Raw genomic sequence first — 19711 nt, 5'->3', positions numbered from 1 at the left:
TCCTTTCTGCTTAGTGTGTATAAATAGTAATAAATCTTGTTATTCCCTACTTTGTCTTTACTTCTTCATGCTCTTTCGGTCGCTTTAGAGGTTTCCATATTGAGTGTACGTGGCGCGATTCGGCCAACGTTCAGGATCGGGTTTAGTGAAGGCTAATGACTCGAACTTCGGGTTGCTAAAAAACCGCTCGGCAACTAACTAGACCATCCAAACCGGGGTTCGAGCGGTACTTGTCTCCCTAGTCTGCGGAGGGACGGATAAAGGTATTCGGGATAAACCCTGGGCCCATAACCCTGATCCGTTCCATCCCGCGGGATAGCGTTACAAGTACCAGGACCGGGGAGACGGCCAGCTTAACAGGACAAGGGGCTAATCACCCCTTGCTAACGGGAGAGCCGTCCCCCGTATCCGTAACAATATATAACCTGAAGTACTGGTTCATCCACTGTATCTATTAGAGCGATCAGTTGTTAAAGTTTTGAGAACAAACTATATAGCTTGTGATGATTTTCCAGTGCACACAGCTCAGGTATTAATATTACATCATTGTGCAAGTTAGTCACATCATGGCTCCTCGTAAATAATTTTGCACTCTCTGGGTGATGGAGATTCAGAGTTCAACTACTACACTCTAACTTATGGAGATTCAGAGTTCAACTACTACACTCTAACTTATGGGGATTCAGAGTTCAACTACTACACTCTAACTTATGGGGATTCAGAGTTCAACTACTACACTCTAACTTATGGGGATTCAGAGTTCAACTACTACACTCTAACCTATGGGGATTCAGAGTTCACCTAATACACTAACTTATGGGGATTCAGAGTTCAACTACTACACTCTAACTTATGGGGATTCAGAATTCAACTACTACACTCTAACTTATGGGGATTCAGAGTTCAACTACTACACTCTAATTTATGGGGATTCAGAGTTCAACTACTACACTCGAACTTATGGAGATTCAGAGTTCAAAGACGACACTCTAACTTATGGGGATTCAGAGTTCAACTAATACACTCTAAGTTATGGGGATTCAGAGTTCAACTAATACACTCTAACTTATGGGGATTCAGAGTTCACCTAATACACTCTAACTTATGGGGATTCAGAGTTCACCTAATACACTCTAACTTATGGGGATTCAGAGTTCAACTACTACACTCTAACTTATGGGGATTCAGAGTTCAACTACTACACTCTAACTTATGGGGATTCAGAGTTCAACTACTACACTCTAACTTATGGGGATTCAGAGTTCAACTACTATACTCTAACTTATGGGGATTCAGAGTTCAACTACTACACTCTAACTTATGGGGATTCAGAGTTCACCTACTACACTCTAACTTATGGGGATTCAGAGTTCAACTAATACACTCTAACTTATGGGGATTCAGAGTTCAACGACTACACTCTAACCTATGGGGATTCAGAGTTCACCTTTTGCAGTCTAACTTTTGGGGATTCAGAGTTCACCTTTTGCAGTCTAACTTTTGGGGATTCAGAGTTCACCTTTTGCAGTCTAACTTTTGGGGATTCAGTGTTCACCTACTAAAATCGTTGGTGGTTTAGGTACGGTATTAGCCAATTGATGAAGAAATTAAATTTTTTGTGATTATTAATTACTTATCTTAATTATTCATAATTTTTATTTCCTTTCTCATCTGGGAATTATCTCAGGCATCTGTTGATCGAGGAAGCTGATATTTGGACACGACAATGACCAAGTGATTTGGCTATAAAGGGTATTTTTGCTTTATTGATTAATAATTAATCAATTAATTATGTATTTTTTCGATTAATTACATAATTAATTAATGTTCATAAAGTTGCAGATTCTGATGGAACGGTGGTGGTTTAGGCACGCCATTAGCCAATTGATGAAGAAATTAATTAATTTACGATCATTTATTTATTTCGATTATGCAAATCAATTAAACCAAACTTATTAATCAATCAATCAATAGCAGCGCAATTAATCAATCAATTATTGTACACCGCTCCCTGCTAATTTAGTCTCCACGTGCTGCAGACAAATTGCCATTAATGATTACAAGAGTATTTGTCCGAGTAATTCGGGGAATCTCGCGACATTGTGAAAAAAACCCTGTTATTATTTGTTTTTAATGATGTGTATAAAGCAAGTCTCTGAGGCAGACTCCACCATGCTTCGGCGGAACGTCTGAGCTGGCTATGCGACGTGCTGGTACTGCCTCACACCCACCACCCAAATTTGACTTCACTGTTCCAATACTTATGGGGGGCACTGTATAACTCGCAGTTTGATGTCCACTAATTTCAACATTAATTCTCTCCATCATCTCTTTTCCTTTATTTTGATCATTTTGAGATATAAATTTGATTACCATTGAAGATATAAATGATATATGATAAATGGTTTACGTTATAAAACTTGTGGTTTTGATCAACAGATATCATGAATGGCTGATTAAGATATTCTCTTAATTTTGCTTTCTCATTAGTTTTTCATTCTGTTTGCTTTTTAAAAAATTAAAAAATTACTCTGCCCATAGCCTTTTGGTATAAAAACCACCTTTAGAGGCCATTTTTCCCCGCAAGCGGGGGTTGGCCTTTTTCGGGAACTGTGGTTGTTGTTGTTTTTCGGTCCCCTTTTTGAAGCAATGTTTTACGGCCGGATGCCCTTCCTGACGCCAACCCTTTTTGCCGCCTTTAACGACAAGCAGGGAATTACCAGTGAACTGGTACTCAAATTACCAGCTGGTATTCATACCAGCCTTTTGGTATGAATGAGGATATTGTGGTAGAAATATTGTTTAGCATACTTTAATTATCTCGCATTAAACATTTTAAAATGAGCATGAGGTAATTTAATCGTGATATTAGACATGCGTCACTTTATGTATTGACAGATGACGTACACCCTCCCCATCGTGTGTCTAAAAACTGCCATCCCTTTAAAACCTTATTTAATGTTCTACCCTCTGTAATCTGTCTTTTATGTCCTTTAAAGCGTCTGGGTAAGCCATCCGCTGGCCCAAGAAAGGGAGAGGATTGTCCCAAAGTGACAAGTAGCAGGGCCAATGGTGAGTGAGGGGAGGGGTCATGGTGGGGCACATGGACTATAAATATGAGTGCAGGGAGGGGAACATTGAGAGATACACAGGATCGACCTTGCGAAAGTATGCGTCTGGAATCTGAGAAGCTGCTGCGCCAATCTGAGAAGCTGCTGCCCACCCAGCTGGCCACACATTTCCTCCTCCTCTTACTCCTCACAAGCCCTGGGCCGCGTGTGCTGACCACAGACCTGCCGCAAGGCCACACCTGGGCTGCCACCCAACATCGGTTCCTGCTGTGTTTTGTCGACACAGTGAATGTATTTCGTGTCTTGTCCGCCTATATCTGTTGTCGATCTCTCATGGAATGACTGAGGCCTTAAGTAAGATAAGTAAGGTTCCCGGCTGTTCGTTGGTTTCATGGACACATATTGGTGAGAGGGTTTGGGCTTGTTGACCTCTATTAGTATTGCTTATTTGGTATTACCATTCCCTGTGTGACTATTATTATTAAATACACCTCATTTCCCACAATGGTAAACACGCTTATCGACTTTTCGTTCACGAATCCCGTCGAGGTTTACTGTACATTCGCATGCCGTTTTTCATGTATCCAGTAATTTCTCAAACACACAAGTGGAAGTAAAGTGTCAGTGCTACTAACTTGTGTATATGACTAACAACTGGGATTCATCCTAATAGATACTTTGGTCTGAGTATCTGGTTTCCTAAAATGATCCAGCAATTGCAAGATGAAGAATACGACTCAAGAGTGAAGATTTTTGATGTAGAGCAGGTGAAGGACTTCACATTTAACTTTACCTTGGAGAATCAAATCCACCTTCATGGGAAGTTTGTGAATGTTCGGTGAGCTTCCACACCGCATACAAGAATGACACTTTTTAAATCCCAAAGATTGTACACTTGGTCAAGCATATTCATCTACTGTATCTTGATTCCCATTTTGAAGGTTCCTCAACATGAAGTTCAAGTCTGTAACCTTCATTGATTTTCTTTTTGACCACTGTGATTTTGATGACGTCACATCGATGAACACCTATTTCAAGAATTGCACCGTGAGAAGCACTGCGTTCTACAACACAGGTCACAACCTACCAGAACGGTGCTGTGATACAGTGAGGGTGCTGTGCTGCTTGGAACTAAACGTTGATTTGAAAAGCAAATTAATGCCGTGTGATTATCCTGTTCATGCAAACAACAATAAGGCAGAAAGTTTCCAATAATCGATTCAAATAGTTGTCTGGATTATAGGATTATCAAAATATCAGATGAGAATGGTCTTCCTCATCATGGTCAGAAAAAAGAATTAACAAATGTTTCTCAATGCTCCTGTTCTTGCAGATATTTCCAAAGAAAAGTTCATCAACAGTCACTTGGACAACTGCACCTTCGAACTATTCAAACAAGGTTGCTACATAGACTTCAGCAATGATTACAGTGCATATTGGGTTTATTTTGTCACCTTTCTTGGGATCTTGGCTGTGCTTCCTGGAAACATCATGTCTGCCTTGTTCATGGACAAGGTTGGGCGCCTTAATATGCTGGGTAAGGCACAAGCACATCACACGATTAAGTGATTCATACACCACATGCAGTTTGAGACTTGCTAGATGCAGTGTGCTCAAGAGCCCAAATGGCTGCTTGGATCATGCTATTTTCCAGGAGCGAGATGTAACAAACGGCCATCCTAGTTATTTCAGCACAAAAGCATCAGTGGGTATTAAAAACAAATTAATTGAGTAAGAAAGAAAGAAATGGAGACGAAGATATAAATAATTCCCTCAGCTAAAAGTAAACCCTCATGTAAAACTTTTGAGATCCCACATCTATATTCAGGATATTAAAATTAAACTAGTCAGCTGACAAAGTAACCAACTGACTGATCCAATGACATATACTGTATATATATATATATATTACAGAAAGGTTAGGAGTTGGGGAATAGGGTGCTGGCTTGGCGGTTAGGGTGCTGGCTTAGCGGATAGGGTGCTGGCTTGGCGGATAGGTTGCTGGCTTGGCGGTTAGGGTGCTGGCTTAGCGGATAGGGTGCTGGCTTGGCGGATAGGGTGCTGGCTTGGCGGTTAGGGTGCTGGCTTGGCGGTTAGGGTGCTGGCTTGGCGGTTAGGGTGCTGGCTTAGCGGTTAGGGTGCTGGCTTGGCGGATAGGTTGCTGGCTTGGCGGTTAGGGTGCTGGCTTAGTGGATAGGGTGCTGGCTTGGCGGATAGGGTGCTGGCTTGGCGGATAGGGTGCTGGCTTAGTGGATAGGGTGCTGGCTTGGCGGATAGGGTGCTGGCTTCGCGGATAGGGTGCTGGCTTGGCGGATAGGGTGCTGGCTTGGCGGAATGGTTGCTGGCTTGGCGGTTAGGGTGCTGGCTTAGTGGATAGGGTGCTGGCTTGGCGGATAGGGTGCTGGCTTGTTTGGCGGTTAGAGTGCTGGTTTAGCAGATAGGGTGCTGGCTTAGCGGATAGGGTGCTGGTTTGGCGGATAGGTTGCTGGCTTGGCGGTTAGGGTGCTGGCTTAGTGGATAGGGTGCTGGCTTGGCGGATAGGGTGCTGGCTTGTTTGGTGGTTAGAGTGCTGGTTAGTAGATAGGGTGCTGGCTTAGCGGTTAGGGTGCTGGCTTGGCAGATAGGTTGCTGGCTTGGCGGTTAGGGTGCTGGCTTCGTGGATAGGGTGCTGGCTTGGCGGATAGGGTGCTGGCTTGTTTGGCGGTTAGAGTGCTGGTTTAGCAGATAGGGTGCTGGCTTAGCGGTTAGGGTGCTGGCTTGGCGGATAGGTTGCTGGTTTGGCGGTTAGGGTGCTGGCTTAGTGGATAGGGTGCTGGCTTGGCAGATAGGGTGCTGGCTTGTTTGGCGGTTAGAGTGCTGGTTTAGCAGATAGGGTGCTGGCTTAGCGGTTAGGGTGCTGGTTTGGCGGATAGGTTGCTGGCCTGGCGGTTAGGGTGCTGGCTTAGTGCATAGGGTGCTGGCCTGGTGGATAGGGTGCTGGCTTGTTTGGCGGTTAGAGTGCTGGTTTAGCCGATAGGATGCTGGCTTAGCGGTTAGGGTGCTGGCTTGGCGGATAGGTTGCTGGCTTGGCGGTTAGGGTGCTGGCTTAGTGGATAGGGTGCTGGCTTGGTGGATAGGGTGCTGGCTTGTTTGGCGGTTAGAGTGCTGGTTTAGCAGATAGGGTGCTGGCTTAGCGGTTCGGGTGCTGGCTTGGCGGATAGGTTGCTGGCTTGGCGGTTAGGGTGCTGGCTTGGTGGATAGGGTGCTGGCTTAGTGGTTAGGGTGCTGGCTTGGTGGATAGGGTGCTGGCTTGGTGGATAGGGTGCTGACTTAGCGGATAGGGTGCTGGCTTGTTTGGCGGTTTGAGTGCTAGTTTAGCAGATATGGTGCTGGCTTAGCGGTTAGGGTGCTGGCTTGGCGGCTAGGTTGCTGGCTTGGCGGTTAGGGTGCTGGCTTCGTGGATAGGGTGCTGGCTTGGCGGATAGGGTGCTGGCTTGTTTGGCGGTTCGAGTGCTGGTTTAGCAGGTAGGGTGCTGGTTTAGCGGTTAGGGTGCTGGCTTGGCGGTTAGGGTGCTGGCTTGGCGGATAGGTTGCTGGCTTGGCTGTTAGGGTGCTGGCTTGGCGGGTAGGGTGCTGGCTTAGTGGTTAGGGTGCTGGCTTGGCGGATAGGGTGCTGGCTTGGCGGTTAGGGTGCTGGCTTAGCGGTTAGGGTGCTGGCTTGGCGGATAGGGTGCTGGCTTGGCGGTTAGGGTGCTGGCTTGGCGGATAGGTTGCTGGCTTGGCGGTTAGGGTGCTGGCTTAGTGGATAGGGTGCTGGCTTGTTTGGCGGTTAGAGTGCTGGTTTAGCAGATAGGGTGCTGGCTTAGCGGTTAGGGTGCTGGCTTGGCGGATAGGGTGCTGGCTTGTTTGGCAGTTAGAGTGCTGGTTTAGCAGATAGGGTGCTGGCTTAGCGGTTAGGGTGCTGGCTTGGCGGATAGGTTGCTGGCTTGGCGGTTAGGGTGCTGGCTTAGCGGTTATGGTGCTTGCTTAGCGGTTATGGTGCTTGCTTAGCGGTTAGGGTGCTTGCTTAGCAGTTAGGGTGCTTGCTTAGCGGTTGGGGTGCTGGCTTAGCGGTTAGGGTGCTTGCTTAGCGGTTAGGGTGCATGCTTAGCGGTTAGGGTGCTTGCTTAGCGGTTAGGGTGCTTGCTTAGCGGTTAGGGTGCTTGCTTAGCAGTTAGGGTGCTGGCTTTGCGGTTAGGGTGCCGGCTTGGGATCCTAGGATCCTGAGTTTCAATCCCAGTCAATCGATGAATCAACGCCAGGGGGGTTGACAGCCTGCCATCCTTCCAAGGTCGGCAAATTGAGTACCAGCTGGCTGTTAATTGGGGCACTGCATCAGAGGCACAAACATGCTTCCATAAAAATGATGCAACCAGCAGCCATCGGCTGCATTTGAAATAACCACAACTGGAGGAGCAAACTGTTTTGGCGTACACTGGTCACACTTACCCGTTCCCTTCGGGAGCAAAAGGATATTCATTTTCAGAATTGGCATCGTTTTCCCATCCGCATCTCCAATCCCTCCAACAGGGGGCAGTGGGTAATGCACTTGCACTGTTCCACGTGTCCAGGCGAAAATCACAAATGGTCTCCCCACACTCGGGTACAGTCTTCAGGGGAGGATTGTTTAATGCCCACGACGTGGCCCTGGGTACTCCGGGCAGGAATGCAAATCTTGAGGAAGGTCGGCCAAGCGAGGTGGCAGATGGTAAAATGGCAATGAATGTATCGACAGTGGGGGCAATGGGGTCACAGTTACATACAATGTCAAGAGAATGAACATACAGGAAAAGAATGACAGGGGGAGGAAACACAGGAGCCTGCACATAAAAGGGTTGGGTTAGATAGGGTTAATGGAGGGTAGAAAAGATTGCGGGTAAGGATGGGGGGAGGTGTGAGCAGAGATGGCGGTGACAAACCAACGTGAAACCATCAATGGAATACTGTGATTGGTTCCTTTGGAATGGTAAATGTGATGGAGCAAGTGTCATGGCATGTCCACCATTTGGTTACATCTTCAGCTTGAGGCTTCCTGTAGCAAAAAGCAATATTATATCCTGGTGTGGGAGATCCGTCTATCCCAAAATACGGTGCTCTTTGAAATTGGACATATTTTGTGGTACAGTGAAGTCTTCCTGGGATATCTGTTCGGGTTCACCTCAAGATAAATAATTCCAAGAATGTGAGCTATTTGGACGTATCCTGCCTCTGATGAATGGTGCACCCACCGAGTTCATCTTCACTATTTCAACAATAAATGAGCATGTTGAGTGTCAGGAGGCATGCTGAGTATTTCATCATGAGACTTCAGCAAAAATCTGTTTTGTGTTCAAAGTTATTGTGAGCTTTCTTAGGCTGTCCCTGCTAAACCTGATACTATCTGCTTAACAAAATCTTCCTCCCACAGGACGTCCCTGATTCATCTGTGATTCTCCCCGGCTATTGTCTCCTCTGGTTCGACAGGCCTGGACCCTGTTGTGGTAGCGGAATTGCACTTTGTATCAAGAACTCCCTTTCTCACTATCCATGTGCTGCTCTCACTCCTCCAAAGCCCCATGAGTCTCTCGGGCTGTGCTTTCCCCTGCACAGTCACCTCGTTTTAGTGGTGTGTCCTGCGCCATCCTCCTGAGAGTGATGACTCCATTTACATATGTCTGCCAAGGTGGACTTAAATTATACCGTAACCACCCGCCCCAATTCTCTCTTCCTCATATGTGCCAATTTCAATGGTCACCATGCCAATTGGCTGGGAGTTGATACTGTTACGTGTTCCTCCCGACCTCCTGGTTTCGGTATACCTCCGAACCCCGAGAGGAGCCACGGCAGAAAAATATGTTATTCTGTGTCAAAATCAATATTGAAACCACACCAATGGTTATCAACAAACAAATAATATATTAAAAATTACACAGGAATAACAATACAACAATGATAGCAATCAACAATACAATCAATATATCTCAAGATGGTACCATCTGTTAAGGTAACGTAACTCACTGCACTCCCAGTGAATGGAACAGAACACTCCTCAATGTCTCTATAACTCAAAGGTGATCCCGGCGAAGAGGCGATGAGGCGAAGCGGTGAGTAATGAGGTGAAGGCAGAGCAAACCCACAGCAAACTGGCGGCGAAAAGGGAAATCCCCGAAGGCGCGAACCAGATGTGCACATTCACAGTTCAATCTTCGAACGCCGCTTTGTGCACACACATCCCCGGCAAACGACCGGAGGGTGAGACAAGCTGACGCGGCAAAACCTTCGTCAGTGAACCACGTGCGAGGTTCAAAATTGCCGATGGCTCTTACGTGAGTCGAAGCAACCTGGCGGGGAATTCTTCGAAACCTCAACGCCTATACCTAACTACGCAGGTTTTTAATCCTACAGCGATAACACCGATCGCAGGAAATTCCTTTCAAGGACTCAAAGTTCACTCGCGACGTTCGCTCGACCACACTCGCTACGGAACTTCAAGCCACGCGTCTCGTTCCACCTATCTCGTCACGCCCTCTTCCTCTTCTCTCTCATCGTCTTCCGGTTCTCGATCCTGTTTCCTGTCTCGTTTTTACCATGAGCGCTTTTAACCTTTTAACCACAATAACCATTTCCCTTAAACAACAATAACCATAATACCTCGAACCAGAAATGTCTCAAGTGGATGAAAACCACAACCACGGAAGTGCCAAATCCGTAACAATACGTCTTCATCCAGACATGGCTCTGCACCAAAGAACTTCTGTGACGCCATGAGTCTGACTCTATCTCTGAACCTTTTGTCCTGGATTTTTGTCGATGACGAATCCTCTCTTCTATACTTGGTAAGGACCAATTTTCCTGCTAACGTCTCCAGTTCCTAATGTGTTAATCTGATCACCAACTTGTGAGAAAATATTTATCTGGCTATTGTCAGAGAGCCACCACAGAGTCTGGCAGTCCACATTGGCTGACTGGCAGGAAATACAACCTGCCATTAGTTCAGGACTGGTCTCCCATCTCTGCCTCTCCTGATATGAATACCACCTGATAATTCTTCCATAAAAGCCTGTTTTCCCTTATGCACAGATTTATCTCATCTCGTATGCAGTTAGCATACCCACCCTGCTACACCAAATCGTCTGGTGAGCTAAGAAGGCAGTTGCCTTCAAACAACACGTCTTCAGACAAATCTGATGGAAGGCAACCTCATGCCATTGTAACAAGTGTGTGTTCACTCACAGAAGAGCCAGAAAACATCTGGCCAACCTTAAAAGTTGAACTTTCAAACTTGTCTCCTTACTCGATGACCGGGTCTATTTATTTTTGGAGTACACTCCCACTTTAAACTTTAAAAGTTTTTAAAAGTTCCCACTTTAAAAGTTCCAAACATTGGAGTCCAATCCCTTCCTTCACTTCAATTGGAATCGCAGCAGACTGTTAAGATGACCGATTGCCTCAATTCTTTGTTTGCCTCCAAATCTCACGTAGCCAACCTCTCACTCCCTCTACTTACCCTATCATCTCAAACCTAACTGCTCCTACACAATGACCTCCTCACCTAAGAAGGTGGAGAGGTTTCTGGCAACCCTCGACTCCGATTCTGCAACAAGCCCAGATGGCATCACTACATGTGGCCTCAGACCTGCTTTGCAGCTCTTCCAAATCCTCTTTCTTCTCTGTTCAGCTTATCATTTGTTTTATGTCACCTTCTGTCTACTTTGAAGTCGGCAAACAGCTGCAAACCACAAAAATTGCACAAAAACAGATCCTCTTAACTGCAGGCCTATTAGCTTACTTCCAATTATAACCAGTCATGAAATCCGCCATTACAATTGACATCAAATTCTTCCTTTTCTCCAATGGCCTGATCTCAGACCATCAGTTCAGATTTAGACCAGGTCACTTCACGAAGGACATGCTGATTCTGCTCTCTCAACAATGGATGGGAGCCCGCAATCTCAGACATGATATCAGCGCCACCTCGCTGGAAAAATCTCGAGCACTTGGCATAGTCTGGCACCCCGTCTTACTCTCCAAACTCTCTGGTTATGGCATCCAAGGCCACATCCTCTCAACGCTAACCACTTCATCCACTCTCATAATTAATGTGTGGCTCTAAATGGAATTTTCTCATCTCTTCTTCCTGTTCAGGCTGGAGTTCCCCAAGGCAGTGTTCTGGGCCCTGTGCTTTTTCTGGTCTTCATCAATGATCTCTCTCACTCTCTTGAAAATCCTCTCTATCTCTTTGCTGATGACTCCACTCTCTGCTGCTCCATTCCTCATCCCTCAGATCGGCAGTCTGCAGCCTCCTCACTCTCTGCAGACTTGGACAAAATCACAGACTGGGCAAACAAGTGGAACATGTCTTTCAATCCTGACAAATCTCACACTCTTACGATGTCTCTCCGAAAAGACCATCTGGAAAACCCTCCCATCTACTTTCCCAACAATCCCTTCAATAAGTTCTGTCACTTAAGCTTTTGGGTCTCACTATCTGCCATGATCTTTCCTGGGAAAACCACATTTCAAAGCTGGCCTCCAAAGCCAGTCGCCGACTTGGCATCCTCCGTCGTGCGAAGTCCTTCCTCGGCACACCTGAGCTCCTCACCACATACAAGGCTTTCATCCACAGCTCAATGGAATACTGTTCTCCCCTCTGGGCTGGTGCTCCTGCTCACACCTAGCTCGGCTTCACGCTGTTGAAACCAAAGCGTTCAGAATCATTGGAATCTCCTGCGATGAAGTTAACTCCGAGGGCCTTTCACTCACTCACCGCAGGCAGGTTGGTGGTCTTTCTATCTTCTACCGACTCCTCTCCGGCCTTGCTCCCCCTGCTCTCTCTGTGCTCTGTCCCCCAAATATTCCTACAGGTCGCACAAGATCTGCCAGCAACCCTCTTGTGGTTAAATTGCCAAAATCAAGACTCTGCTCACCTTCACTCCTTCATTCCTCTTTACTCCCGGCTCTGGAACAAACTCTTTTCAGGTCTTCAAAACAGCTGTTCACCACCATATCTTATCTTCCCCCATCCAAAACCTTCATCTTTTCTACCCCCATTAATTCATCCCAGATCCACCTTTTTCAAATTCTGTTTTCTTTCCTGAACGTTCTCGTCGTGTCCATCTTGTTTATGCCATGCACCCACCCCTCCCCAGCCCTTTCCCTTCCACAGATCTCCTGATGTTCGTTTTTTACTGTTGTTGCGCTTCCCTTTCTCTCCCCCATTCCCTTTATTATATGTCCGATGTGTTATCTCTTAAAAAAACATATTTACAAGGAAGTACAAGCAGGCAAAACAGATACCTCGAGTAGACAATGTACTCTGTTATGAAATATGTTTGAAATCACTGAGTTTTTATATTGTACTCTGTATGTAGACAAGTAAGTGTCAGACATAAATAGAATTGCAGGCACACGTTCATTTTGTTTTGTTCTAACAGGAGGTTCCATGGTTATCTCTGCCATCAGCTGTTTTCTGCTATGGTTTGGGAATAGTCAAGCAATATTGATTGGGATACTCTGCCTCTACAACGGTCTGTCTATCTCAGCCTGGAATTCTTTGGATGTCCTTACCACTGAGATTTTCCCAGCCGATCGCAGGCAAGGAAACCCAAGCATACTTGTACAAGCACACACCTTCATAATTGTATGCAAACCAGATGGCCCATTTCAGTCTGTTTAAAACCTCGTCCGTTTAATCCACCCACTCAGCAACCCTTCTCCCATTCCCCTATTATGATCCCTTTGCACACTTCCCTGAACCCCTTCATCCACTCCTACTTATTCTCATTTTCCCACTACCTGGCCAGCTTTCAAAAACAATATGTGGACTTGTGTGCCCAAACACATCAAATTCAAAGACCCTGGTTTAGTATGCAAGGAATATGGCATAAGCAACATCGTTGTGTTCCCAGAAGAAGCAATGAACAGCCAGATGCTGTATCTGCATGAAGAAGACTCGTGATAGATGTAACAAGACTCAAGATTGTGATTGTTGTCTTTTTCTTCTTTAACGGCTCCCCAGGGCGGCACTGTCCTCTGTTTGTCTGAAAAAACACTTTGGGGAATTCAATGTCTTTCGAGCAACATTACTTGTTTATTGGATCCATGAAACCGGTACAAAACCCACAACCAAGTTAAGATTTTGGGGGAGGAAATAGCAATTGATTTAATCTGTCACCATGCTTCCTTGCAGGACCTCTGGATTTGGATTTTTAAGTGCGTTGGGCCGTCTTGGCACAATCTTTGGGAGCTTGGCCTTTGGCTCATTGGTACTGACTGCCAAAGCCTATCCGATTCTTTTGGCCTCCTCGCTCCTTTTATTTGGTGGTCTTGTCGCCTTCAAACTTCCCGACACGCACGACCTGATTCTGATGTGAACAATCATTTGACGATACACAACCTCGTGATGAAGTGGACAACATCTCAACCTGTAACAACCCGATCTCTGGATCAAGAACCACACACCACATATGACGTCATTCTCATGTCAAGGTTTTCATTATCATTTGCACAACTACAATAAGAACGCATGTGCTTCTTTAGAACAGTTAAGGATTTTTCCAACATAAAATGTTATGTTACAGACATTAAAACACTGCCAGAAGCGAGTGCAACAAGACCGATATAAGGATTGAATACTTTCAATGTTTCCATAAAACTTATTAAACAAAGTCGATTGATTTCAGTGGAGTAAAATATTTATCATACTTGGTGTTGTTGTTTCAATTTGAACAATATTTGTTCCCAACATTTTTGCAGAACGACTGCAACCGCTCAATGATTTTACTACGTACTTCATGGTTAGGGGGGCTGTCAACACCTGGTTATGGGGTTATGGTTAGGGGGGCTTCATGGTTAGGGGGGCTGCCAAAACCTGCGAGAAAAGATTCACCTGTTTTGTGTGCAGCCCCTTAGTTAGACACTGGTATTGTTCATACAAGTTGGTTCATTTAGACATCACAGACAGACAACCTTCACTGATCATCATTCTTTCTCTTGACTTTACTATGAGTATAAAGCAGGTATGGTATGAAGGATGATTTGCTATGATGCAGGTATGGTAAACAACAACAACAACAACACAACAGGCATTTTAAAGGCCATTTTCCATGCAAGAGCGGGGGTTGGCCTTGCGGTCCCCATGACAATCTTCTCCATTTTGCCCTATTTTCTGCATCTCTCCTTATTAGCCCCCTTGCCCGCATTTCTTCTTCGACCATCTTCAGCCAAGTCTTTCTCGGTCTTCCCCGTCCTCTACTTCCTTCTACATTCATTTCCATCACTCTTCTCAACCAGTCACTTTCATCCTTCCTCAACACATGACCAAACCATCTCAACCTGTTTCTCTTCACAGCATCAATCACAGGCTCTATTCCCATCATCTTTCGCAATTCATCATTTGTCTTCCTCTCTCTCAACGATACTCCCCACATCCACCGAACCATTCGCATTTCCACCCTTTCCAGCCTTCGTTGCTGCTCTACGTTCATTACCCATGTCTCTCTTCCATAAATCATAACACTTCTCACACATGCAGCATACACCTTTCCCTTCAGCTTCAACGACACTACCCTCCTCGTCAGCACGCCACTCAGTTCCCGAAACTTCTTCCATGCACATCTCACTCGAGCAACCGTTGCCGAGTCTGATCCACCTTCTCCATTCAGCATGTCTCCAAGGTAGCAAAATGTTTTCACACCTTCCACCTTCACGCCGTCTCCAAGATCCAACTCAACATTTCCTCCATCTGCAGCTCCCTCTGTGCACACCTTACACTTGAATGTAGCTGCCACACTAGTTAATGACCCTTTCAGACCACTACATTTTTGATGAACCCACTCAGCGCACATTGTACATTGAATGGAATTTACTCCGACACCCTTCCTGCACACAGTACACGGCCACTTCCCAGTTCTTTCCACCTCAACACATGCTTTACCACTTGCCATCACCTTCGTCTTTCTGATAATCACCTTCAGACCTTTTGTCTCCATACATTCCTGCCACGTATTCATCTTTTCCTTCAGTCCATCCATACTTTCCACAATCAACACCAGATCATCTGCATACAACAACTCCCACGGTAAACCCTCCTTTACGTTCTGAGCCAGCACCTCCATCACAGCTACAAATAGTAGTGGACTTAGTACCGACCCCTGATGCACTCCCACCTTCACCTCAAACTCACAACTGTTCCCGTCCTTCGTCCTTACAGCTGTGCGTGCTCTTTTGTACATTGCCATCACTACTCTGATCAACCATTCCTCCACTCCTAACTTCCTCAATGCCCATGTCAATACTTTGCGTGGAACCCTATCGAATGCTTTCTCCAGATCAACAAACCCAAAAAACAACTTCTTACTCTTCTCCATGTACTTCTCCTGCAACTGCCTTACAATAAAAAGCGCGTCTGTCGTTCCTCTTCCTGGCATAAATCCAAACTGCATTTCGTCGATCTTCACCTTCTTCCTTATCCTCCTCTCCAACACCCTTTCCAATACCTTCATTCCATGCTCCAATAACTTTATCGCTCGGTACGAGCCACACTCCAGAGGGTCACCTTCCCCCTTGTATAGAGGGACGAGGGTACTCAGTTCCCAATCCACTGGAATGCGGCCTTCTTTCACCACCAGATTACAGATCTCTGTCATTCTCTTCACATCCCAACTTCCTCCTGCCTTCAACATATCTCCCACAATTTTTTTTTTTTTTTTGTATACAAGATCGAGGCTCGTGAAAGAGCTAACATTAATCGCACAAAAAGTCAAATTCCTTCCGACACAAACCGACACACAAAACACAAAAAAACAAGGGGAGCGGCAGACAAGATGGGGAGAGAGGGGGAAGTACACAAACACAACATTTGAGAGCAGGGACATCGGGAGAAATGTGGGAGGGGGAGGGCTTGGGGGGAGGTGGGAGAGGTATAAAACATATGAACACTGCAAGGGCTCTGGGGTGAATTAGTGGGGGTAGAAAAGATCAAGGTTTTGGATGGGAGAAGATAAGAGATGGTGGTGAAAGGCTGTTTTAAAGACCTGGAGGGAGGAGTGGGATTGAAGGGAGTGGGGGAGTTTGTTCTAGAGGCGGGAGAAAAGGGGAAGGAAAGAATGAAGGTGAGCAGAGAGCCTAGATTTTGGCAGTTTAACCATAAGAGGGTTGCAGGCAGATCTTGTGCGACCAATAAATCCAAACTGCATTTCGTCGATATTCACCTTCTTCCTTATCCTCCTCTCCAACACCCTTTCCAATACCTTCATTCCATGCTCCAAAAACAGAGCCCCAAGACAAGTTGGAGTTATAACATGCCCGGGCTAACAGGGGACAGAGCACAAAGAGAGCTGGGGGAGCAAGGCCGGAGAGGAGTCGGTAGAAGACAGAAAGACCACCAACCTGCCTGCGGTGAGTGAGTGAAAGGCCCTCGGAGTTAATTTCATCGCAGGAGATTCCAATGATTCTGAAAGCTTTGGCCTTAACAACGTGAAGCCGAGCTAGGTGTGAGGCAGGAGCACAAGCCCAGAGGCGGGAACAGTATTCCATTGAGCTGCGGATGAAAGGCTTGTATGTGGTGAGGAGCTCAGGTGTGCCAAGGAAGGACTTCGCACGACGGAGGATGCCCAGTCGGCGACTGGCTTTGAAGGCCAGCTTGGAAATGTGGCTTTCCCAAGAAAGATCATGGCAGATAGTGAGACCCAAAAGCTTGAGCGACAGAACTTCTTGGAGAGGATTGTTGAGAAAGTAGATGGGAGGGTTTTCCAGTCGGTCCTTTCGGATAGACATTGTAAGAGTGTGAGATTTGTCAGGATTGAAAGACATGTTCCACTTGTTTGACCAGTCTGTGATTTTGTCCAGGTCTGCAGAGAGCGAGGAGGCTGCAGACTGCCGATCTGAGGGATGAGGAATGGAGCGGCAGAGAGTGGAGTCATCAGCAAAGAGATAGAGAGGATTTTCCAGAGAGTCGGAGAGATCATTGATGAAGGCCAGAAATAGCACGGGCTCAGAACACGACCTTGGGGAACTCCAGCCAGAACAGGCAGGGGCGATGAGAGAAATCCATTCAGGGCCACACGTTGCCTACGACCAGAGAAGAAGACCGCAAGCCATGAGTGGAGATTTCCATGGATACCATAGGAGGAGAGTTTGGTGAGCCCAAACTCCCGTCGGCCCTCCCGCTTTTCTACTCTTCATTGCTTTTATCGCTTCCTAAACTTCCTTCTCAGTTATCTTCTCCACCGGTCCTAAAACTGGGTTACTCTCTATGTTGCCGTCCCATTCATTCTCTGCATTCAACAGCATTTCCATATATCTCTTCCATCTTCCTTTAATTCCATCTGGGTCCACAACGATTTGTCCCACTTCATCCTTCAAGCAACTCACCCCCATCACATCACACCTCTCTTTCGCCATCTGCTTTGCAATCCTGAATACCGCTCTCTGACCCTCTTCCGAATCCCAGCTTTCTCCGAACATTTTCTACATGCCTCCTGTGCCTTTGCTACCTCTTTCTTTGCAGCCTTCTTGGCTGCCTTATAACTTTCATGCTCTGCCTTTTCTGCCCCCATACCCTTCGCCTTCTGCCACTCCTTGAACTTCTTCCTCTTCTCGTCAATCTTCTATCTAACTTCATCATCCCACCAACATGTTTCAGAGTGCCTCGGTGGTCCTTTTGTCCATCCACATACCTCACCAACGGCTCCCAACAGACTATCTTTCATTGACATCCTACCACGTTCAAGCTCAACCACATCATCCTCTACCATACTCAGCCTCGCTTTTAATGTCTCCCCTACTGTCACCTCTTTCAACCTCCACACCTTCATTCTCGGTTGGTACTTCACCCGCTGAGCTCTCCTCGCACCTTTCACCCTTATGTCGCAGACAACCAAGTGGTGCTGTGAAACAGCCTCCTCCCCCGGGATCACCTTTGTGTCCAGGAGGTGCCCCCTATCTCGCCTACGCACCAGCAGATAGTCAACGGTTGTCGTCGACCCACCTGACGTGTATGTAACAAGCTTATTATCCGCTTTCTGGAACTGAGTATTACAAATCAACAAATGAGCTCCATCAGCAAACTCCAAAATCCTTTCACCTTCTCCATTTCTCACACCATACCCGTAACCCCCATGAACTCCCTCAAAACCATCCATACTCCTTCCCACATGTCCATTTCGGTCTCCTCCTACCACAACAACTTCCTCATCTTTCACGTTTTCCATCAGCTTCTCTATCGCACACCAGAACTTGTCCTTCTCTTCATCGCTTCGACCAACCTGCGGAGCATATCCCGAGATGACGTTCACCAAGAGCTTTCCAATCATCATTTTCACCATCATCAACCTATCACTCACTCTAGTCACACTCACCACACTGTCTACAAACTCCTCAGAAAACAGGACACCAACACCATTCACGCCCTCTGGGCACCCTTGCCACACAAACTTGTATTTCTGTCCCTGCCTACCCTTCACCATTCTCACACCACTTCCCTTGCATCTCGTCTCTTGCACACAACGTATGTCCAGTCTTGTTCTGACCAATACTTCCACCACTTCTCCTGATCTCCCTGTCATTGTCCCTACATTCCATGTCCGAAACCTCAGAAACCGATCTCCACTTCGGGCTGTACCCTGCCCATATGTAGTTGTAATATTGTCATGGTTCTCTTTTTGAGGCAATGTTTTTATGGCCGGATGCCCTTCCTGACGCCAACCCTTTTAGTCGCCTCTTACGACACGCAGGGATACGGTGTACCTATTCTAAACCGGGGTACACACTGGGAAGGTATGAAGGAAGGTATGGTATGAAGGATGATTTGCTATGAAGCAGGTATGCAACTGCACCAATTGTCGTAACATGTGAGTGGTACGTCTTGCATGATGCTGTCCTTATTCTTTGTGCCCTGAGCAAATCTTGTTCAATGAGGCCGATTCAATGCTTCCTTTGGCATGTACACGTGTTTGTAGGTCTGCCCTCACGGTACAACACGAGTCTTCACGAGTATCGTTGTCACCTGATATTGTGTGTATGTTTGCATCGCCTTTTCTTCACACTAAAATATACTTGCATGTCTCACTCATTGTTCATTGGGATCCTTTAAAAATTGCGCTAATACCTGTTCAACTTGATAAGTGTTTGTGCTTACTTTACAGGTAGCTACCTGATATGCCACAGTGTCTTCAGTAAAACAACAATCTCATTCAAAAGCCATGAGTTTAAGCCATTTGCTAAGAGCAAACACTATTTAAGTAGAGGCCAGTCTGTACAAACACCTGGGAGTAAAAATGGTAAAAAACAAAAACAAATGTGAATATATACACATGGAGTGCAGTATACGTAGACTGACATGGGAAAACCGGAGTTATTGGCACTTCGCATCATAATACAAGTTTATTACCGAACATTTTGGATCTTCAAATGCCAAATCTAAAAAATGGTTTGTAATATAATGACATTGATCATATAAACACCATTTAAAAGTCATATTTGTGGAAGCGATGTTGGAATAGCATTGAGCAAATGATGTACTTTCTTTCCGGTAGACAGTAATTTACAGCGCAATTACAGGTAAGCTGCAGCATCAGGTTGAATCCTGTTTCTCAACATTATTGTCTCGAATGTATTTGCTGAAATGATATCTTCCCAACTTA

General features: G+C 45.9%; 1 protein-coding gene across 2 annotated transcripts in view; it reads left to right on the top strand.

Moving 5' to 3' along the window:
• Nucleotides 1–13771, top strand: part of LOC137422080 (synaptic vesicle glycoprotein 2C) — a 55469-nt gene extending 41698 nt beyond the window's left edge. For both annotated transcript variants that reach the window (XM_078772911.1, XM_078772910.1), the window contains 5 exons: nucleotides 3745–3909; nucleotides 4013–4146; nucleotides 4405–4608; nucleotides 12503–12662; nucleotides 13258–13771. In XM_078772911.1, the coding sequence (XP_078629037.1) occupies nucleotides 3745–3909; nucleotides 4013–4146; nucleotides 4405–4608; nucleotides 12503–12662; nucleotides 13258–13441 (847 nt within the window). In that variant the 3' untranslated portion in view covers nucleotides 13442–13771. The remainder of the gene's footprint in view (nucleotides 1–3744; nucleotides 3910–4012; nucleotides 4147–4404; nucleotides 4609–12502; nucleotides 12663–13257) is intronic.
• The last annotated feature ends 5940 nt before the right edge of the window (nucleotides 13772–19711 follow it).

Source organism: Myxine glutinosa, chromosome 2 (assembly GCF_964187855.1).
Source record: "Myxine glutinosa chromosome 2, kmMyxGlut1.1, whole genome shotgun sequence".
NCBI classification, from domain to species: domain Eukaryota; kingdom Metazoa; phylum Chordata; class Myxini; order Myxiniformes; family Myxinidae; genus Myxine; species Myxine glutinosa.
The sequence above is the reverse complement of the archived record's forward strand: the minus strand, read 5'-3'. Positions and strand labels throughout refer to the sequence as shown.